This window comes from Saccopteryx leptura, chromosome 1 (assembly GCF_036850995.1).
Source record: "Saccopteryx leptura isolate mSacLep1 chromosome 1, mSacLep1_pri_phased_curated, whole genome shotgun sequence".
Taxonomy (NCBI): domain Eukaryota; kingdom Metazoa; phylum Chordata; class Mammalia; order Chiroptera; family Emballonuridae; genus Saccopteryx; species Saccopteryx leptura.
In genome coordinates, this window is record NC_089503.1 from 289,925,713 (window position 1) to 289,950,146 (window position 24,434).

General features: G+C 32.9%; 1 protein-coding gene across 2 annotated transcripts; it reads right to left on the reverse strand.

The window, feature by feature from the left end:
* Nucleotides 1-1,414: 1,414 nt before the first annotated feature.
* Nucleotides 1,415-22,250, reverse strand: LOC136389378 (natural killer cells antigen CD94-like). 2 transcript variants are annotated; one of them, XM_066361184.1, is made up of 7 exons: nucleotides 22,091-22,250; nucleotides 20,687-20,803; nucleotides 8,576-8,674; nucleotides 4,666-4,770; nucleotides 4,105-4,256; nucleotides 3,027-3,154; nucleotides 1,415-1,855 (listed from the first exon to the last, which is right to left on the reverse strand). In XM_066361184.1, the coding sequence occupies exons 2-7, from the start codon at nucleotides 20,799-20,801 to the stop codon at nucleotides 1,729-1,731; spliced, it is 726 nt and encodes a 241-aa protein (XP_066217281.1). In that variant the 5' UTR covers nucleotides 20,802-20,803; nucleotides 22,091-22,250; the 3' UTR covers nucleotides 1,415-1,728. The 2 variants fall into 2 exon arrangements, with proteins under 2 accessions (XP_066217281.1, XP_066217280.1); XM_066361183.1 differs by lacking the exon at nucleotides 22,091-22,250 and adding an exon at nucleotides 21,173-21,202.
* Between the last annotated feature and the right edge of the window lie 2,184 nt (nucleotides 22,251-24,434).

The following is a 24,434-nucleotide window of genomic DNA, read 5'->3' on the forward strand; positions in this document are numbered from 1 at the left end:
TTCTGCACTAGCCCATTACAAAGTAAAATGGTGGACCTACTCATTGTTCTCAACTGTATTTCAGTGTTTAAAACAGGGGTCTCAAACTCAACTCAGCATGTGGGCCGCAGAGCAAGATCACAGCCATTCGGCGGCCGCACTAGGTCTACAAAAGGCAACTGTTACGCAACACTTTCTCACTGCAGTTGAAAACAGTCTGCAGGCCGCACAAAATTGTTCGGCGGGCCGCGAGTTTGAGACCCCTGGTTTAAAATATACAATTAAATGCAAAATAAAAATATCAATCCAAGATTTTTTGAGATTTATGTGCAATATTATCATAACAGTGAGTTTTAAAACATATGACACATGATATTTAAGGAACGTTTTCTGGATTCATCAGAAAATAAAGGACAGGTGATGACTCCTTTACTGAGAAGCATAAGGCAAAACACCCAAGAGAAAAAGTGAAAAATTCTGTACAAAAGTGACCAAGGAATGGATTATATTTCCTAGAGACAAATAGGAAAGCAATCACTGTGTGAACATTGTTTTAATACAAGAGGTTTAATAATCTTATAAAATTATAATTTTGTGTGTGTGTGTGTGTGTGTATGTGTGTGTGTGTGTGTGTGTGTGTGACAGACAGAGGGACAGACAGACTGGAAGGAAGAGAGATGAGAAGCATCAATTCTTCGTTGCTTCATCTTAGTTTTTTGTTGATTGTTTTCTAATATGTGCCTTGATAGGGGGGTAGGTGGGGGGGGCTAGAGCCAAGCAAGTGACCCCTTGCTCAAGCTAGTGATCTTGGGGTTATGCCTATGACCACACGCTCAAGCCAGCAACCCCACACTCAAGCTGGTGAACCCGTGCTCAGGCCAGATTAGCCTGCGCTCAAGCTGGAGACCTTAGGGTTCCAAACCTGGGTCCTCTGCATCCCAGTCAGACACTCTATCAGGCAAATATTAAAAATTTTTAAAAATAAATTTTCTTTGTATTTAATTATTATCAATATGAATGGTTTAAAATTTATTTATATAATATTTGTTACAATGAGATAAAATAAACTTCTTCCAGAGTGTCCAAAATTGTTGGCATATAGTTCTTTGAAATATTTTCTTGTAATCCTTTGTGTTTCTGTGGTGTCAATTGTTACTTCTCCTCTTTTATTTCTAATTTTATTTGTTAGGTCCTCCTGTGTTTTTTAAATAAAACTTCAATCATTATAGATCAAAAGTTTCATTTTTTATGATTTTTTTATATTTTTATTTCCATCTTTATCTTTTTCATATCCTATTGTTATTAACTGCTAAAGCATATATTTGAGTCTTGCTTGTTTAATATACTTAAATTTAAATGATGTATTATTTACTATAAAAATTTATATCAGATTCAATAATCTAAAGGTACACACTTTAAGTAAATAAGTGTTTTTATTTAAAATATTCTGAAAAAGGTTCAATGTTTTCTTTTTTCTTTTTTAATTAAATTTATTGAGGTTTCATTAGTCAATAAAATTACATAGGTTTTAATTGTACAGTTCTATGATATATCATCTGTATATTACATTGTGTGCTCACTCCCCAAAGTCAAATTTTCTCTGTCATATATAAATTTGACCCCTTTTATTCCTTATTACTCCCTTCATTCTAGTAACCACCATACTATTCTCTATATCTGTGACTTCTTGTTTGTATTTTCTATTTGCTCATTTGTTGCTTTCAGCTTTATGTCCCACATATGAATTATTCAATCTCCATATATTGTCTTCTTACATATACAATAACCATGTTCTTTGCAATTATCATCAAGTAATTGACCATTTTTTATACATTGGCAATGATTATAAGCTTTGTCAGGTATTTTTAATTGAAACCTAGAAGAGAAAAGAATTTCCATTTTAAATAAAATTCATTTTATATATAAATATTTTTAAAGTTATATATTTATTAAACTATAAAGAAACATTTGTTTCAGATAATATATAATATTCATTCCATAAAACTGTAAGGAATTTCAAAACACTGGTCTACTAAAGGAATCATAAAGTTGACAAAAACTAACTAAACTTTTTCAGAAATCTGAAATATAAAAACAAAAAAACCCAACCTTACAATAACCCAAGGCTGGTATATTAAACAAAAAAGCTTCCAAGGTTTTGTAAGAGAGTGTTATTCAAAAGTAAATGATAGAGACTAAAAATATTTTTAGTCTTGATTATTAATTTAATAATATACTAGGATGAACTGAGTACCTTCCATATGTTAGCATGGTAATAAGAAAATTGGTGCTATATTTCTTATAAGAGCAGCTTTTAAATTCTGTATCAGGACTTTTTTGTCTCTTAAAAATTATTGAGACACCCAAAGAAATTTTGTTATTTGGGATATATATCTATCCTAATTTATCTTATGAAAAATTAATTCTGGTATATTAAAAAAATCATTTTTATATGTGACAATAATAAACACATATACATTTTGTGCTAATATAAGAATAATTATATTTTTCAAAAGAAAAATAAATAGTTCCACATTGATAATGCTTTATATTTTTGTAAATCTTTTATTGTCTAGCATGACAGAAAACAATTAAATTTTCATATCTGCTTCAGTGCTTAATCTGTTTTGATATGTTATAAAAGTTCAGGAATATTTCACTACTCACTCATGAAAATGAGACTGAAAAGAGAAAATCACATTTCAATATTATTATGAAAATAGTTTTTATATCACAATCCCCTCAAAAGTGTTTTTTATACATTATAAAGTAAATTATTATGGACCAGAGAAGTTGAAATTAAGTCTATACTTAGAAAATTGGGTTTAAAATAGGATATAAATCACTAGTCTTATGTTAAACATCAATGTTCTTCATTTCTAAGGGTCAAATATTTAAAGAGCTCTATCTGGGTTACAGTAGCCAGGATCAGGTTTAATAGAAGACTTAAAGTCATATAATTTAACATCTAATCATATGCACACTAAATAATTAATTAATATTCTTAGTTTAGAACCAGTATTTTAAAATAGTAGGGAGATACTTACTTGTTCAAGGTAAACGCTGAGCCATCTAGCCAAGACCATATCAGTTGGCTGCTGTTGTAATACAAACTGATCCAAAACTTTTCCTGATGCATTTGACATTGCATCTTTGACAATTTTATTACAAAATCCTGGATAGAATGAGAACAGGAAAATACTATCTCATACCTTTGGATAGTTTTCACTGTGTATAGAAATTAAAACTTTATTAAACATTTTTTAAAGATTTTATTGATTCATTTTAGAGAGGGAAGAGAGAGAGAGAGAGAGAGAAAGGGGTGAAGAGCAAAAAACATCAACTCCCATTTGTGCTTTGACCAAGAAAGCCCAGGTTTCAAACCAGGGACCTCAGCATTTCAGGTCAATGCTTATCTATTGTGCCACCACAGGTCAAGCTATTAAATGCTTTTTCTGGAGTTACAGCACTATAATAAAAATACTCTTTGACTTTTTTAACAACTCACTAATAACCAATAATTTATTCATCAAATGATCATTGTGGAGGCATTATAATAATCTGAACATTGTGCTGTGTACTGAATATTGAAGGCAGTAAATAGATTTGTTACCTAAGAATCTAAGAAAGATACAAATCAGTTAAGTAATCAATTGCTACAAAAAGGAAAGTACAGAATAAAATGACAGTATTTATCAAGAACTCTTTCAGGGCCAAATGATCAAAATAGATTTTTCATATTATTGTGATTTGGGGATAAACCAGAAAGTAAAGAAGCACTTATTAGGGTAAAGTCACGAAGGATTGGGAAGAGAACAGTAAAATTATGAGGAGAAGATGGAATTACACTCTAAGGAATACATAAGGGGAGTATGTTAAAATAAGTGGGTGAAGAAATAGAAGTGACAAAAAGTTATTGGTAACTAAGGAGGCTGCATATATAAAACTTGTACATAAATGGCTAGATACTGAGGAAGAGTTTCAAGAAAGAGAACAGCATAATCTGATGTGTATCATCTCAAATTCTCTGCTCAAACAGTAATCTCAGAAGATAGAAAGCCTAGAACGTAGAAATATCTCCCAGAGGAACTTGCTAAAATGTAAGAAATATATACTTGTTTTTACCATCTCTTTTTCAGTATTTAATTTAAGAAAACTTGAAAGCAAAGTAGAACAATGAAGATTACAATCTTCCCAAGGTACCATATTTCTAGTAAAAGAGTAGCAATGTTCCCCATATTGGTACCAGTTGTCTTCACAAGGATGATATTTCCAATCTAAAGAAGAATGAAAGTAGGTTTAAAGGTCTTCTGTCAGTACATTTATAAACAGAAATATAGGTGTTTAAGTTGTGAAGAACAAATGATAAACAATACATAAATTATATGATAAAAATGTAGTCACTCATTGTAAATTTTAACCTTTACTTGTAACTATTTAGCATAATTTTAGTAATGCTAAGACATAACTTTTGACACTGTAATTCTAATGAGACAATTGTCGATATGTTAACATTACCAACAACTTCCAAGTTTAAGTCAGTTTTTAGTAAATATATTTCTGGATATTTCACAGTGGATAATATGTGTGTGATAAAATTAATTAATTATTACATATGCATCAAAATAAACACAGAGACAGAATTATTTTCTAACTCTTAGAAAATATGACCTATTCCTAAATTACCTCGAGTACTTGTTGGTAGTGTTAGGATCCCTGAATTTCCTGAAATCAATCCCTTCTGGATTGTTTCTTGATTGGAAGTAAGATTTCCTGAATTTTGCTCCATTACTAAAGACAAAGCCACAAATATCAGTTTGGTTTGTCATATTTACTTTAAAATAAATTTATTATAAACAAAAATTATTTGTGAAGTGACTACAAACAGGGAAAAATACATTATTAATGTATAATTGGAAGGACATACATAGACAAATCTAATAATAATATGTCAAACAAATAATTAGAGTAATATAAGTAAGAGTACAGATTACAGAACAATTCATTTGATTAGTGAAAACCTAAGGAAGATTTCTCAGAAAGAGTAATCTTGGTATAAGTTTAAGTAAGAGATAAAAGTTAACCTGTACCAAAAAATTAAGTCGTATGTTAAATCTAAAAAACAAAATAATTAAGAAGCAAAACAGAGACAGACTAATTGATTAAAAAAAAAAGGCTAGCGGCTATGGGGTACAGAGGGAGAGCTGGTTGTTGGGGTAAAGGGATTGAGCAAAAAAGAAAAAGAGAAAAAACGTATGAACATGGACAACACTGTGGAAATTTGAGGGTGAAAAGGAGAAGAGATGGAGGAAGGTAGAGGAGGGTAAAGCAGAGATAGAAGGTGACTTGACTTGGGAGGCTAAAACACACATACAATGTCCAGATGATGTGTTCTGAAATTCTGCACCTAAAACCCGTATAATTTTATAAACCAGTGTCACCTCAATAAATTCAATGAAAAAGAAGGAAAAATAAAGAAGATCTGTTATTTCAGGTGGATGAGACAGTATGAATGAACCTCAGAGTGAGGTCATGAAAGTTCAAGATAAGGACATAGTAATTAGATGTGGCTCTAAAACTCACCTCTAATGCAGAGACAATATCAAAAATATATCTAAGTTGTGCTGAGGAAATTACATTAGAAATTAAAAATAAAAGATCTTAAAAAGATGCTTTTCTATACTATAAAGAACTGTATGCCAAAAAATTAGACAACCTAAGTGAAATGGACAAATTCCTTGAAACATATAATCTTTCAAAAACCAATCTGGAAGAATCAGAAAACCTAAACAGACCAATTACAACAAAAAATATTAAAAGATTTATCAAAAAATTTCCAACAAACAAAAGCCCTTCACAGGTAAATTCTATGAAATATTCAAAGAAGAACTAACTCCTATTTTTCTCAAACTACTTCAAAAAATTTAAGAGGAGAGAAGACTTCCAAGCTCCTATGATGAGGTGAGTATAATTCTGATTTCAAAACCAGGCAAAGACAACACAAAGAATGAAAACTATAGGCCAATATCCCTGATGAATTTAGATGCTAAAATTCTCAACAAAATATTAGCAAACCAGATCCAGCAATACATGAAAAAAATCATACATTATGAGCAAGTGGGATTTATTCTGGGGAGGCAAGGCTGGTACAATATTCTCAAATCAATGTGATTCATCATATATATAAACAAAATAAAAAAGAAAAATCACATGATAATATCAATAGATGCAGAATAAACATTTGATAAAATCTAGCATCCATTTATGATCAAAACTCTCAGCAAAGTAAGTATACAGGGAACATACATCAACATGATAAAGGCCATCTATGACAAATCCACACCCAACATCATAATCAATGGGCAAAAATTAAAAGCAATCCCCTTAAGATCAGGAACAAGGCAAAGGGTTCTTCCTTTCACCACTCCTACTCAACATAGTTCTGGAGATCTTAGCTACAGCAGTCAAACAAGAAGAAATAAGAAGTAAAACTATCGTTATTAGCTGATTATATGATACTGTACATAGAAAACCCTAAAGTCTCAATCAAAAAAAACTCCTGGACCTGATAAGTGAATTTAGTAAGGTGGCAAGATATAAAATTAATATTCCAAAGTCAGAAGCATTTTTATACACCAACAATAAACTGCCTGAAGAGATATTAAAAAAAGAATATCGTTCACTATTGCAACAAAAAAAATAAAGTACCTAGGAGTAAATTTAACCAAGGAGGTTAAAGACATGTACTTGGAAAATTATAAAACATTGATAAAAGAAATCAAGGAAGATGCAAACAAGTGAAAGCATATATACCATGTTCATGGATTAAAAAAATAAACATTATTAAAATGTCTATATTACCCACAGCAATTCCTAAATTCAATGCAATACTAATTAAAATACCATGGACATACTTCAAAAATATAAAACAAATATTCAAAAAATTTATAGGGAACCAAAAAAAGAACATGAAAAGCCTCAGCAATCTTTGAAAAGAAGAATAAAATGAGTGGTATCACATTTCCTGATATTGAATTATACTACAAGACCATTGCACTCAAAACAGCTTGGTACTGACATAAGAACAAGCATACAGATCAATGGAACAGAACAGAGAACCCAGAAATAAACCCACACCCTTATGGACAACTGATATTTGACAAAGGAGGTAAGAGCATACAATGGAGTAAAGACAGTCTCTTTAACAAATGGTATTGGGAAAACTGGACAGCTACCTGCAAAAAAATGAAACTAGACCACCAACTTACACCATTCACAAAAATAAACTCAAAATGGCTAAAAGACTTAAATGTAAGTTGTAAAACCATAATCGTCTTAGAAGAAAACATAGGCAGTAAGCTCTCCAGCATCTCTCACAGCAATACGTTTGCTGATTTATCTCCATGGGCAAGTGAAATAAAGGACAGGATGAACAAATGGGACTACATAAAACAAAAAAGCTTTTGTACAGCTAAAGACAATATGAACAAAATAAAAAGAAAAACCACACAATGGGAGAACATATTCAACAATACGACTCATAGGGGTTAATAACGAAAATTTATAAAGAACTAGTAAAACTCAACACCAGGAAGACAAACAATCCAATAAAAAAAATGGGCAAAAGGGATGGATAGATACTTCTCCAGAGAGGACATATAGATAGCCAATAGGCTGATGAAAGAATGTTCAACATCACTAATCATTTAAAAAATGCAAATTAAAACCACAGAATACTACTTCACACCAGTCAGAATGGCAATCATTAACAAAACAACACATAGTAAGTGCTGGCGAGGATGTGGAGAAAAGAAAACCCTCCTGCACTGCTGGTGGGAATGCAGACTGGTGCAGCCACTGGGGAAAACAGTATGAAAATTTCTCAAAAAATTAAAAATGGAACTGCTATTTGACCCAGCCATCCCACTTTTAGGGATATATCCTAAGAATACTAAGTCACTGATTGAAAAGAAGAAATGCACCCCCATGTTTATTGCAGCATTGTTCACAATAACCAAGATCTGGAAACAGCCCAAGTGTCCATCAGTGGGCAAGTGGACTAAAAAGCAGTGGTACATATACACAATGGAATACTACATGGCTGTGAAAAAGAAGGAAATCTTACCTTTTGCAACAACATGGATGGACCTGGAAACTATTATGTTAAGTGAAATAAGCCAAGCAGAAAAAGAAAAATATCATATGACCTCACTCATTTGAGAAATCTAATGAACAATGTGAACTAAGGAATGAAATAGAGGCAGAGGTGATATCAAAGAAACCAGAGGGAAAGTGGACAGAGGGAAAGGGGATAAGAGGATTGAATCAGAGAAGGGAAAATGATTAGTGAAATTATATATACATAACACAGCGTTATAGAGAGCAGGAAAGTAAATCCTGAAGGGAAAGGGGGAAGGCATTGGGGGGAGAGCACAAGGGGGATGGTGAGGGAAATACGGGGTGGAGGTGGGAAGATATATTCGGGGAGGACACTTACATCTATGTAAGCACAATAAATTAAAATTAATTAAAAAAATTTTTAAAAGCTGAATTTCTATGAAAATTAAAAAACTGACTTCTATCATTAGAGACTTACACTTTGTGGCTAATATTCCAACAGATAGAAGGAGCACCAAGCAGATGATACACAGAACCACTAAAATTATCTTCCATGAAATAGGCAGGGTAGAATTTCCTATTAGACAGAAATTAATAAATCAGTTTAATATTAGCTTTTATATGTTTATTCTCAATGTTTCTTAATTTCTTAAATTATTGTTACATTCAATATTGTATTATATAGTTTCAGATGTACTACATAACAATTAGACAATCATATACTGTACAAATTGGTTCCCCTAATATTTCTAGTATCCACCTGGAACCACACATAATTATTAAAATATTATTGACTATATTTCCTATGCTTAACTTTAGGTTCTATAATTATTTTTTAACTAACAATCTGTATTCAATTCCTTCCCATTTTTTCACCCTCTCCCCAAAACACCCTCCTTTCTGGCAACAACTAGTTTGTTCTCTTTATCTATGAGTCTGTTTCTATTTTAATTTTGAGTATTTCATAATTAAACTCCAAAGACATGTCTATAGACTCTATCCAGTACTGTGATTTTGCACATCTGCCAATTCACTATGTAAAACTGTTCTTGAGTTAATGGTGTTGGTATTAATTGTAATATCAAATGCAAGAATGAAATATTAATTATCTTTTAAAAATAAAGTATTTAAAGTTATGTAATAATTTTTAACATTTGAAAATTTGAGAAATGATTAAAGGGTAATTAAAAACCAATTACTAAGTGTTTCATTCAGAAGCACACCAGCATCATTTTTGCTTTATTCCCTTTACTATGTCTGTTTTACCCAGTTAAGAGTTTTTACTGCTTTAACAGCTCATTATAATTTTAATAAATGTTTGTTAATGGACTGCATAATACTGATATATATATATATATGTGTGTGTATACATATATAATATATAATAAATTTTTTACTAAACTTCTCTTTTCAGACATAGGGATAAACTTTTTTCTATAAAAATATTGCAATGTACTTTGTCATGAAATCTGCTACTACTGAGTTTGTAATTTTATACACAAACATTGTTAGCACTAGTTTCAATTTACATTTTCTTCAGCTACTGAAATTTAAACTATTTCATGAACATATTAGCTATTTTTATTTCTTTTGTGAATAATCTGTAACATATTTTTCTTATAAGGGGTTTTAATGTTGTAAATGTTTATTTTAATGAACTTACCATATATTCAATATATTAAATCTTTAGTTGATCTACTTGTATTTTTTATTTGCTTGTTTTTCTTTAAATTTTTGTTCTAGAAATTTAAAGTCTTTTTAAAACAGTCAAATCTACCATCAGTGCTTACATTTAGAAAGTCCTTTCCATTTTTCAGTACATTGTTTAGTCCTCCCACTTAATCTAAACCTTCCCATACATTTTATTTATTTTATTGCTTGACAGAGACAGAGAGAGAGTCAGAGAGAAGGACAGATAGGGACAGGCTGACAGGAATTGCGAGAAATGAGAAGCATCAATTCTTCTTGCAGCTCTTTAGTTATTCAATGATGGCTTTCTCATATGTGCCTTGACCAGATAGGGGTAGGGAGGTTACAGCAGAGCAAGTACCTCCTTCCTTAATCCAGTGACATTGGGCTCAAGACAGCTACCATTGGGTCATGTCTATGATCCCATGCTCAAGCCAGCACCCGGCACTCAACTGGTGAATCTGCACTCAATTAGGGACCTTGGGGGTTTGAACCTAGGTCCTCCAAGTCGCAGTTTGATACTCTATCTACTGTGCAACCATCTGGCAAGGCCTTCCCATTTTTTTTATTTAATTTATTATGTTTACACAGATTCTAGTGTCTCCCCAAATGCATCCTCTTTCCCCCGTATTCCCCTCAACATCTCCCTTGCCCTTCTCCCAACAGCTCCTTCCTCCCTTCCCTTCAGGTTTAATTTTGTTTCTCAGTTCACATTGTTCCTTGGATTCCTCAAATGAGTGAGGTCATATGATATTTTTTTTTCTCTGCCTGGCTTATTTCACTAAACATAATAGTTTCCAGGTTCATCCATGTTGTTGCAAAAGGTATTATTTCCTTCTTATTCCTGGCCCCATACTATTTCATTGTATATATGTATCACTCCTTTTTAATCCATTCGTCCACTGACAGACACGGGCTGTTTCTAAATCTTCGCTATTGTGAATAATGCTGCCATGAACATGGGGGTGCATTCCTTTTTCTGAGTCAGTGATATGGTATTCTTGGGATATATTCCTATAAGTGGGATGGTTGGGTCAAAACGCAGTTTCATCATTAAGTTTTTTGAGGAATCTCCCTACTGTTTCCCCAGTGGCTGAACCAGTCTGCATTCCCACCAGCAGTGCAGGAGGGTTCCCTTTTCTCCACACCCTTGTCGGCACCTATCATTTGTTGTTTTGTTGATGAGCACCATTTGGACTGGTGTGAGGTGATATCTCATTGTGGTTTTAATTTGCATTTTTCAATTGATTAGTGATGTTGAACATTTTTTCATCTGTCTATTGGCTATCTGTATGTCCTCTTTGGAGAAGTGTCTATTCATTTCTTTTTCCCATGTTTTAATTGGATTGTTTGTCTTCCTGATGTTAATTAAGTTTTACAAGTTCTTTATAAATTTTGGTTATTAAACCCTTATCACACATTGTCGAATATGTTCTCCCATTGTGTGGTTTGTCTTTTTATTTTGTTCAATTGTCTTTTGCTGTATCCCATAAATTTTGAGTTGTTGTATGCTTTTCATTCATTTCTAGGAATTTTTTATTTCTCTTTGATCTCATTGGTAATCCATTTGTTATTTGATAACATGCTATTTAGTTTCTATGTGTTTGAGTATTTTTCAGCTTTTCTTTTGTGGTTGATTTCTAGTTTCATGCCATTGTGATCAGAGAAAATGCTTGATATGATTTCAATCTTCTTAAATTTGTTGAGACCACTTTTGTACCCTAACAAGGCCTTCTCATATATTTTAAAAGCCATTTTACTTCTCTATGACCTAGGAGTGGAATATAAGAGAAGCAAGCACAAGAAAATAAACAAACTGTCTCCCTTTTTTCTTATATTCCACTCTATCAAACTATCTCTCTCCCATATTTCTCTTTTTAAAAATTTTATAAAAATCTTTTAAATTCACTAACTCCTATTCTTGCATATCTTTGTTTCCTTTATTCTCCATGTTGGACTCTTCTTCTGGTAATAAAAAAAAATGCTGTCAAGAATGTCCCTAAAGATCTTGTTAGCAACATGTCTGATATGTAGTGGGCTTGTGGATATAATTTCTCATTGTTAATCTTTCCTTCCTTGAAGTAGCTTTTTTTGTTTGCTTGTTCTTTTATTCTTTTGATGCTTAGAGTGAAATCAATAAAAAAACATAGACAGGTGACAGAACTTTATACTTCTTATACTTGTTTTACTCTGTCTATTCAGCTTAAAGAGATTTAAATAATTTTTTAAATAATCCACTTTATTTTTAGCAAAAGAGACAAAGACAGAGAGAGGGACCAATAGGAACAGATAGATAGGAAGGGATAGAGATAAGAAGCATCAATTCTTTGTTGCAACACCTTAGTTGTTCATTGATTGCTCTCTCTCATATGTTTCCTGACCAGGGTGCTACAGAAAAGCCAGAGACCTAATGCTCAAACCAGCAACCTTGGGCTCAAGCTGGAAACCTTGGACTTCAAGCCAGTGACCTTTGGGTTTAAACCAGCAACCATGGGGTCATGTCTACGCATCCACGCTCGAGCCCGTTACCTAACACTCAAGCTAGTGAGCCTGAGCTCAAGCCAGATGAGCCCGCACTTAAGCTTGAGACCTCAGGGTTTCAAACGTGGGTCCTCTGTGTCCCAGACTGATGACCTATCATCTGTGCCACCACCTGGTCAGGCTAAATACTCTACTTTTAATGTGTGAGTTTTCCCTTCTTTTCCATCCCAACACAAGTCATGTTTTTTAGTTTACAAGGGTACCATCATTGTCTTGTATATTGACTTTTTTGTTGGTCTGATATCAAGGTTCTCCATAATATAGAATTAAAAGAATAAGTAAAGTGGAAAAAATAACTTTAAAAAGAAGAATGAGATGTAAATAAATGCACACATTCACGTATATGATAAAGTGCTAAAATAAATGTGTGTGGCCTGACCAGGCAGTGGCGCAGTGAATAGAGCATCGGACTGGGATGTGGAGGACCCAGGTTCGAGACCTCGAAGTCACCAGCTTGAGCACAGGCTCACCTGGCTTAAGCAAAGCTCACCAGCTTGAGCCCAAGGTCACTGGCTCAAGCAAGAGGTTACTTGGTCTGCTGAATGCCCCCGGTCAAGGCACATATGAGAGAGCAATCAATGAACAACTAAAGATGTCGCAATGAAAAACTAATGATTGATGCTTTTCATCTCTCTCCGTTCCTGTCTGTCTGTCCCTATCTATCCCTCTCTTTGACTCTCTCTCTGTCTCTATAAAAATAAAATAAAATGTGTGTGTGTATGTGTGTGTGTGTGTGTGTAAATGAGGAGATGTGACTGGCACATAAAAACTAGAAACACCTTGGCCTGTTGGCTCAGTGGTAGAGCATCGGCATGGCGTGTGGGAGTCCCAGGATGGATTCCTGGCCGGGGCATACAAGAGAGGCGCCCATCTGCTTCTCCACCCCTCCCCCTCTCCTTCCTCTCTGTCTCTATCTTCCCCTTCCACAGCCGAGGCTCCATTAGAGCAAAGTTGGCCCAGGCGCTGGGGATGGCTCCATGGCCTCAGCCTCAGGCACTAGAATGGCTGTGGTTGCAACAGAGTAATGCCCCAGATGGGCAGAGCATTGCCCCCTGGTGAGCATCTGGGTGGATCCTGGTCGGGCGCATGCGGGAGTCTGTCTGACTGCCTCCCTGTTTCCAACTTCAGAAAAGTACAGAAGGAAACAAACAAACAAAAAAACTAGAAACAGTGTTAGTCATAATGTTGGGTTAGTGGTCTTTGGCATGGGAGAGTTTTAGGAGAAGCCAAATACCTGTATGAAAATTGGATAAAGAAAAGGCAAAACTTTTGAGAAAAATTCATGGCACTTGTGAATAAAATTTCTAAGAAAATCCATGAAAAAAAAAGATTTATTGTATTCGATTTTCTTTTCTCAGCTGTGTTCCTTTGCATGTTTCTCTGTGCAGAGGCAAGAATGGCCAGAAAATGCAGAGGAAGTGATCTGGGAAGGATTCATTTGGAATCCATTTGGAGGCCAATGTGTATATCTGATACTCACTGGATTAAAAAATTACCACCCCCTCACAATAATGATAGGTGATTTTGCTGAGACTGCCTAATACATAGACATATGGTATAAAGTATGAGAGATAGGACTGTATGAGATATAAGTAACTATTTATATTGTAATAGAACCACAAAGCCAAACAATAATATAGAAACCACGTGGAATTAGAAATTAAAATTTCAGAAGAATTCATGATTCAAATTGGAATGATTTAGATACAAAATCAGATATTCTTGGCACTATGTGATTTCACTAAAATATAAAAAGTTTTGAGGCTCTCCTTAAGAAATGGTTAGTTATTCTAATACCACAAACTTCCTTTATCTTCAGATAGTAATCATTTTTTGGTAAATTTCTGAAGAAAATCTTTTTGGGTAATGCTTAGCTGAATGTAGTGCCTTGTGTTCTGGTTATCTCAAGCTGTTTTTATGTTGCACTGGAAGAGACTGAATACATGAGGAAAATTTAGCTATACTAAGATTTACAATTAGAACCAATTTATTCCCTGCAAGACTAGCAAAATCTGTAGGAAGTACTCTTCCATGAAGAAAACTGAAATATTTAGACATGCAGTTTCCACTTGGTATCAAATATGAAAAGGGACTTTTCACTAAACATAGCATATTGAACATGTGAGTTCATCTCTGATTTATGAATACCCCTTAAAATAATAGTAATGGGTTAAAATGATATAAAGACAAAGGATGAAAGAATGGGAGAAGAGAGAGGAGTAGTACAGTTAGAACTGGGTTTTTGTTTTGTTTCATTTTTGGTTTTTTGGTTTTGTTTTGTTTTAGGGGATTTTTTGTTTATAGATCAACAAATTCTTTGTAAACATTAGTTATTAAGATAGGTAGAATAGAAAAAATGAAACTCAAATATCTAAAGTTTAGACCACAAATAAAGTTGAGGTTGATTATATTGAGGAAGGTGAAGATTAAACAATCTCTGAATTTTTCCATTCCTACTCAAATCCATGAAAAGATTATCTACCTCTTGAGTCTGGAGAAGGAGAAAAGTAATTATTCTTTAGAAAACGTGAAGACAGATTCAGCAGAAATAAAGCATTAAACCCAGGAAATACTGGGAGTTTTTGTACCTTGAGATACAAACAGACCAACATACGATTTTTTTAGATACGAACTGCGACTTAGTCCATATTTTTGTTTGAGATCTGAGTGAAATTCCAAGGGTCGAGTCATGATTTGGGAAGCTGCCACTAGTTGGCACGTTGGCACATGGGTCCAGTATCGGTAGTTTGATATACAAGTTGACTGACTTACGAGCTCGGTTACAGAATGAATTAAATTCGTATCTCAAGGTACCACTGTATTATTATTAATTAAAGTTATAATTTACAACAATAAAAGTATAATGATTCCCTGGCCGGTTGGCTCAGCGGTAGAGCGTCGGCCTAGCATGCAGAGGACCTGGGTTCGATTCCGGCCAGGGCACACAGGAGAGGCGCCCATTTGCTTCTCCACCTCTCCCCCTCTCCTTCCTCTCTGTCTCTCTCTTCCCCTCCTGCAGCCAAGGCTCCATTGGAGCAAAGATGGCCCAGGCGCTGGGGATGGCTCTGTGGCCTCTGCCTCAGGTGCTAGAGTGGCTCTGGTCACAACATGGCGACGCCCAGGATGGGCAGAGCATCACCCCCTGGTGGGCAGAGCGTTGCCCCATGGTGGGTATGCCAGGTGGATCCCGGTCGGGTGCATGCGGGAGTCTGTCTGACTGTCTCTCCCTGTTTCCAGCTTCAGAAAAATGCAAAAAAGTATAATGATTATAGAAAAAAGGAAAAAGAAGAAAAATAAAATTTTAAATATCAATATAAGAAAAAGTTACATAATTGAGTATAAGCATGCATTCTTCAAACACAATAATAATCATGTTGTGAAAAATGATTATTGTTTTAAAAAGTTACTATATGAAATATATTACAGACAAATATAATTCTGGATTTATATACATAATACAAAACATTCAACTTTTATAAATGCTTACATAAATAAATCAACATTTGTATTACTTGTCCATAAAATTAGAGCTTTAGAAAGAATATGAAATATTTCCATGTTGGGTAAGTCTTAGTTTTGAAATGCCTGATCATGTGGTGGCCCAATGATTAGAGTGTCAACCTGGGACTGTGAGGACCCAGGTTTGAAACCCTGAGGTTTCTGGCTTGAGCGTGAGCTCATGAAGCTTGTGTGCAGGCTCACCAGCTTGAGCACAGGGTCACCAACTCAAGCCTGGGATTATAGAAGTGATTCTATGGTTGCTGACTTGAACCCAAAGGTAACTGGTTTGAAGCCCAAGGTAACTGACTTGAACCAAAGATCCCTGGCTTGAGTAAGGGGCCACTGGCTCCTCTGGAGCCCCTCCCCCCCCACAAAGGCATTTATGAGAAAGCAATCAATGAACAACTGAAGTGCTGCAACTATGAGTTGATGCTTCTCATCTCCCTTCCTGTCTGTCTGGCTGGTTGGCTGGCTCTCTCACTCTCTCACTAAAAAAAAATGCACATATGATCTTTGTATTTTGTATTTATACTCTTATGTATGTATGAAAATAACTGGAAATGTGAATCTAAATACGAATAGATTTCATGTTTTATAGATTTATTAGTAATCTAATTTTTCTTTTTAGCCCTTTGTTAAGCTTTCCAACTTTTAAATACTTTAAGAATAATTTTTAAATGATAAACATAGAGGCAAAATCTTCAACATAATATTAGCAAACCAAATTTAACAATTAAACATTAAACCAATTATGCAGCACAATTGTGGAATTTATTTCATGGGTACAAGGATGTTTCCACACGTTGATCTCAATAGAAGCTGAGTAAGCATTTGAAAAAAATGAGCATTTATATGTAATAATAACTCTCAACAAAGTTGGTATAGAGTGAATGTAACAGATGCCGTTTATGACAAGCCCCCAGTTAACATCATAGTCAACAATGAAAAGCTGAAAGTTTTTGCTCCAAGATCAGGATCAATATAAGAATGTCCATTCTCACCACTTTCATTCAGTATAGCCCTACCCAGATTAATTAGGTAAGAAAAAATACATATAAAAAAAAACATTTAAATCAGAAACAGAGAAATACACTGCCACTTATTGCAGATGACATGATTTTATATATAAAAAATTCTAAAGACTCCACCAAAAAACAATTAGTAACAAAGATGAATTTGGTAAAATTGCATGAAATAAAATCAATATACAAAAATATGTTGCAATTCTATACACTAATAGTAAACTTCCAGAAGAAAACAATTTCATTTACATTACATCTAAAATAACAAAATACCTAGGAATAAATTTACCAAATAGGTAAAAGACCTGTACACTGTAAACTATAAGACATTTGTAAATAAATTGAAGACAAATTAATGAAAAATAATGTAATCATGCATTGAAAGAATTAATATTGTTAAAATGTCCATAATACTCAAGGCAATCTATAGGTTCAATACAATTCTTAAAATGCTAATGGAATTTTTACAGAAATAGAAGAAATAATCCTAAAATTTGTATGAAATCACAAAAGACCTGAAATAGACAAAGCAATCTTATAAAAAGGAAGAAGCTGGAGACATCATACTTCCTGATTTCTAACTATATTACTAAAGCTATAATAATTAAAAGAATATGCTGACATTAAAAATAAATACATAGATCAGTGGAACAGAATAATGATCCTCAAAATAAACCTGTACATATATGTTCATTTGGTATATGATAAATAAACCTGTATATATATGCTCATTTAGTATATGATAAAAAAAATAAGAATATACAATGAGGTATTACAGTCTTTTCAATAATTGATGCTGGGAAAACTGGATAGCCACAGGTAAAGATTGAAAGTGGACCACTATCTTAAACCACATACAAAAATTAACTCAAAAGTGAATTACTCTTGACCATAACACCTGAAAGCTAAAAACTCCTAGAAGACTCATACTTGTTAAGCTCCTTGATGATTACTTTTTAGACTTGACACTAAAATAAAAGGCTAAATACTACTGCTCACAAAAATTAGAGAGTATTTTATCGCTTCATATTCATTTTGAAATATCACCTAATTTTTGTGAGCAGTAGAAATAAAATGAGACTCTATCAAAATAGAAACATCTGCACAGCAAAAGAAACAAGCAACAAATTGAAAAGGAAACTGACCATTGTAGGAAAAAATATTTGCAAATTATATATCTCATAAAATATATAAAGAACTCATACAACTCAAGAGCAAAAAAAAGAATCTGTTTAAAAACTGCGTAGAGGATTTGCAGACATTTTTTGTAGGTGACATATAGATGGCCAAGAAGTACATGAAAAGGTGCTCAATCATCAGGGAAATGCAAGTCAAAACTACAATGAGATGGTACCTCATACCTGTTAGAATGGCTACTATCAAAAATAACAAATGTTGATTAGAAGCTAGAGAAAAGACAACCCTTATACACTGTTGGTGGGAATGCAAATTGGTGCAACTACTGTTGAAAACAGTATGGAGGTTTCTCAAAAAATTACAAATAGAACTACTATATGATCCAGTAATTTCACTTCTGCAATATTTATCTGAAGGAAACAAAAACACTAACTAAAAAAAATATCTGCACAACCATTTTTACTACAGCTTTTATTTACAATAGCCAAAATATGGAAACAAGTGTTCAGTGATAGATAAATGGATGATGAATACACACACACACATATGTATAGTGTAACATTATTCAGTCATAACAAAGACGAAAAGTTTTGCCATTTGTGATAATGTGGATGGAACTTAAGAGCATGATGCAAAGTCAGACAGAGAATACAAATACCATATGCTCTCACTTATATGTGTGGAATAATAAAAAAATAAAAAATAAAAAAAAAACCTAAGCTTGCAGAGTGGAGGATGAGAGGAGTGGGTGAAATGGGGGGAGGGGGTGAACATGGACAAGCTTCCAGTTATAAAATAACTCATAAGGATGTAATATACAATAGGATGACTTCAATTATCACTTTACTGCATATTTCAAAGTTGTTAAGAAAGCAGATCTTAAAATATTCATAACATACACAAGAAAATCTTTAACTGTACTAATGGATGGTAACTAGATTTAGTTGTGGTGATCATTTTCAAATATATACAAATATAAAACATTATGTTGTACACCTGAAACTAATTGTACATCCATTATATCTCAATAAAATGCAAAAACAAATAAATTTTTTCTTTGTGTAATAATTGCAACAATTAACTCTATCACAGAAGAAGTGGCAAGCACAGAATGTGAGGCTTGTGGCAATCCAATAGTCATCCTCAACCAACTGTACTTGAGACCTTGAGAGTTTTACAATTTCATACATCTTGAGAAAAAATGTTTACTCTATATACTCCAGTGTTTACATGTAGGACTTAAGGGTTAAAAGATATTAAAACAAGATATAAATATTAAAAATTTGAACAATTAATTTTAACATTAATTTACATTAAGCATAAAATTGAACATAACATTTAGATATTTATGTTAGTGAAACACTAAAGAATTAATTCAATAGTCACCTATTTAAAAGGTTGATTGCATCAAAAGGTTAGGTATGCATCACTGTGCTATTTATATATGTTAAAATATGGAAACAATATTCAAATGACACTATTAGCCCAAATACATACAGTTATACCTGTCTAATAAATAATAAAAATAAAATTGTGGTGATAAAATTTAAACATAATAATGGTAACATGCTGTGAAAAAAAACATTTTGTGTATTTAATGATGGCAAGAATAATTTTTATTTTATTTTTTCTTTTAACTTGAATTTATTGGGATATTTGTTTACAAAACCATATAGGTTTTAAGTGTACAAATCAATGTAACACCATCTGCACACTGCATAATGCACCCTCCACCTCAAGCAAAGTCTCTTTCCATCCTCATTCCCCTGCCTTTGCCCACTTCCACCTACTCCGACTGCCCTTGCCCTCTGGCTATACCCACCCTGTTGTCTGGGTCTATAGATACATATATATACGTATATCTGTTTGGGGGCTAATTCCTTAACTTTTTTTCATCCAGTTCCCTATCCCCTTCCCTCTGACAGTTCCATGCCCATGCTTCTATTTTAATTTTTTTCATAAGTTTACATTCGACATTCAATATTATTATTTTGTATTAGTTGCAGGTATAAAACATAGCGGTTAAACAATTATAATACTATACAAAATGGTCCCCAATATTTCAAGTACCCACCTGGCATCATACATAGTTATTACAATATTATTGACTATATTCCCTATGCTGTACTTTGCATTCCGTAACTATTTTGTAACTACCAATTTGTATTCCTTAGTCTCTTCACCTTTGACACCCAACTCCCCAACCCCTTCTGGCAACCACCACTCTGTTCTCTGTATCTATGGGTTTTCTCTTTTGTCTGTTCATTTATACTGTTTTTTAGATTCCACACACAAGTGAAATCATATGGTATTTGTCCTTCTCTGGCAGGTTTAATTTTTTTTAATTAAACAAATAAAGTAAAAAATTCACAGGAGGTGTGAATTAATGATTAATTTTCTTTATTTCTCAAATTATTAAGTGCTGTGATTATTACCTTGAAACAACTAGGTATGGTAAATTAAATAACCTCGTGAAAATGTATTTGTTCATTTGAAATGCATTTATTTGCTTTAGAGCTAAGATGATGTTGGGCAATGTGTCAAATATTTGCCTTAACCCACAGTCATAAAATATTTTATGATTGGGGAGGTAATAGTTTGATTGTGTGTACAAACTTGTGCATTTTTTATGTTCCATTTCAGACATTGTTTTAAAGTATAAAGTAAAAGAATAAAATAAAAGTGAGAAAGCTACGAACCTAGATGCTCAAAATACACAGTCTTCTTGGTTTCAGAGTTTTCAGATGTCCTTCTCTGCTGGTGGGATGAAGAATGAACTCGCACCTCAGAGTAAGTCACCCTTTCTTCTCTCATTTCTGAAAATCATAAAAGCTTTATTGTGAGTTAATTGGCTATAAGAATGCCATCACTAAAATAAACAGTGTATGAAGACATTACTGAATATAATTATACCTAATAATTAATTTGGAGACTCTTTTGAAATATAGAATATTTTTAAAAACAGATGATCAATAAAGTTTGTAAAAGATTTATAAAAACTTATTGTAGCACATCATTTTTTGTTTGCATTCAAGTTAAATATTGTTTTTAAATTACATTACCAGATTACAAATTGATGATACAAGTTGAATTAATAATTGTCATTAAAAGAATTAATAATTGGCAAATAAAAGGATTTTTTAAGTCAGGTTGAAGAAAGTCTCCTAGTTTCACTTAACCTGCACCTGTTTTGGTCTTTACATCCCACAGCATCCACCTCCACATTCATTTTAATCACTCTCTTCAATTATGATATGTTCTTATAGACCTTCATACTTCTGGTTAAACTTGTCTCTCTTTTTAGTATAGAATTGTTGCCGATGTTGTTTTAGTATCAGAAAGTAATTATTTAAAATATGACAAATTATACTTCTGTCAAGAAAATTTTTCAGATACTTCAACAAGAATTTATGTCTTCTTCCTACAAACTTTCCTTGTTTTTGACATTATGCTTTGAACTCATTATTGCCTTTAGTTTTATACTGCTGCTTCCTCACTAGAACACACTCTGATAACAGAATCTCAATAATACATCTTAATGATTTTGTTATTGCCACAATTATTTATAGGTTCATTTATGCACTTTATAATTTCAACAAGTTGACCTTGATACAGAATTTTTTATATATTTGATAGAATATAGCAAACAGATTCTAGCTCAAAAGGAATCTTAAAATTATTAAAGGAAGCTTTGCTTATGTTTCAGCACCCAAATAGTCCATGGCTATTATGGGTATTATTAAATATGTAAATTTAGTAGAAAGTTTTCTTCACTTTTTCCCAGTAGAATTTTGGGTGTCATTGTTTTCAAATATCTTACACATAGAATGAAGTAAGAATTTCCTTCCAGGTATTTTTAATTATCTCATTTCTAATAGTTATTATAATCAAGAAAATATATTCAAGTCTGTTCTGGTCTCCCAACCTATCATCTATCTCTAGCTATCAATCAAACTATAGGTCTTTCATCTATCTGAATGTGTACCTGCTTCTTTATAAATTTAACATCTCATGTTTGTATTCAAATTATGTTAATCAAACTTTGTTTAACAATTTTTAAATAGTATATATTAATAAAAATAAATTAATATCATAAAAATTACCTGCTTTTCAGAGAAAGATGTCAAGATCTTTGAAGAATGTGAATTTCCTGGGAAGAAGGAGATTGTAACTCTTCTGACAAAAGTCTGAATATAAATATTCTTGATAATCCTTGTAAAATCTAACAGAGAAAGCAATAAGTACATAGACTAATGTCTTTGTTTGTTCTATATTGAAATTAATAGGTTAGCATCAAATCTGAAAATAAGAGCTCTCTGGATGCAACCACACAGGAAGCCCTTATATCTAAAATCATCACTAGAGCTGGGTCTTTCATCAGTCTAATCTTCTATTCTTTTCAAGTATGTGGCTATTTGCAGTAATCATCAATATAGTTTACTCTATTCTTGGATTTTAAGACTTAAACAAAATACCGACCTTTGCTATTAGAAAAATAATCCACTTCCACCAATACTTCCTTTTAACTTCTCCGCAATGTATTATTAAATAGCTTATCCTCAAATATTGGTCCAGGAGCTAGAGCTTTAAAAGTCACGTTTTGTGTTATCATATTTTGGTCTCTTCTATTTCAAGAATAGTTATGCTATTTATCTCTACAGAAATATCACATGGTTTTTCTCAGCATAACTCAGGTTCATGACTCTTTTGCCATAATGTAAACTCTTCTAAAAGTCATTCTCTACGAAACAAAGATACCGAAAGAGAATTTACCAAACATAAAAATTAGTCACATTCCTATGTAATTCATATTTCTCAAAAAGAATTATATGTCCTCAATTTTATGAAGTTATTCCATTATTTATCATTTTATTATTTAATATTTAGAATTTAGTAAAAAAAAATTTGATGACTTGAAAAAATGCAAAGCTTTTGAATATTGTTATTCAGTTAGAGTAAGTGATTTGTCTGAAAAGCAGAATTTGAGCTTCTACATATAAAGAAAGTTGATATATTGAAGAAAAGGGTGAATAGTCCATTTGTAAATAGAGAAATACTTCAGGAAAAACTAAGAGGTGCCTGTTTATGCTTTTTCTTAGTTTTCTATAGTAAGGATTTGTCACAGTCTATTATATTTCCTTTGGCTTAGAGCACTATTTGTCACTTAAATTTTTAATGAAATTAAATGTATCTGTCTTACCTATAAACTTAGCTTGTAAGGATGAACAGAAGTTAACCAGAGGGGAAAGTAAATGGTAAAAGCTCAGTAGGCAAAGGAAATAGAGTTTTCACACTTTTTTTTTCATTTTAATGGGGTGACATTAAAAAATCAGGGTACATACGTTCAGAGAAAACATCTCCAGGTTATTTTGACATTTAATTATGTTGCATACCCATCACCCAAAGTCAAATTGTCTTCCGTCACCTTCTATCTGGTTTTCTTTGTGCCCCTCCCCTCCCACCACCGCCTCTCTCTCTTCCCTCCACACTCTTGTCCATGTCTCTTAGTCTCATTTTTATGTCCTACCTATGTATGGAATCATGCAGTTCTTAATATTTTCTGATTTACTCATTTCACTCCATATAATGTTATCAAGATCCATTCATGTTGTTGTAATGATCCAATGTCATCATTTCTTATGGCTGAGTAGTATTCCATAGTGTATATGTACCACATCTTCTTTATCCAGTCATTTTTGAAAGGCTTTTTGGTTGTTTCCATGTCTTGGCCACTGTAAACAATGCTGCAATGAACATGGGGCTGCATAACAACAAACAAACAATCCAATAAAAAATAGGAAGAGAACATGAACAAACACTTCTCCCAGGAAGAAATACAAATGGCCAACAGATATATAAAAAGATGCTCATCTTCATTAGTTATTAGAGAAATGCAAATCAAAACTACAATGAGTTTTCACACTTTTAAAGACAGGAATAAACCTTATGTATTGATGGAATTATATTTTTTCTTAATCTTAAATACAATAAGAAAATAAATGTATGTATCTTTACGTACCAGTGTTTTTGAATCTTGGGGCTATATACCCAGTCAAGGGATTGCTGGGTCATATGATAGTTCTATTTTTAATTTTTTGAAGAACCACTATACTTTCTTCCATAATGGTTGTACTATTTTACATTCCCACCAACAGTGGCTGAGGGTTCCTTTTTCTCCACAGCCTATCCAACACTTGTTACATGTTCATTGCAGCACTGTTCACAGTGGCCAAGACATGGAAACAACCAAAAAACCTTCAATAGATGATTGGATAAAGAAGACGTGGTACATATATACTATGGAATATTACTCAGCCATAAGAAATGATGACATCGCATCATTTACAACAACATGGATGGACCTTGATAACATTATACTGAGTGAAATAAGTAAATCAGAAAAAACTAAGAACTATATGATTCCATACATAGATGGGACATAAAAAC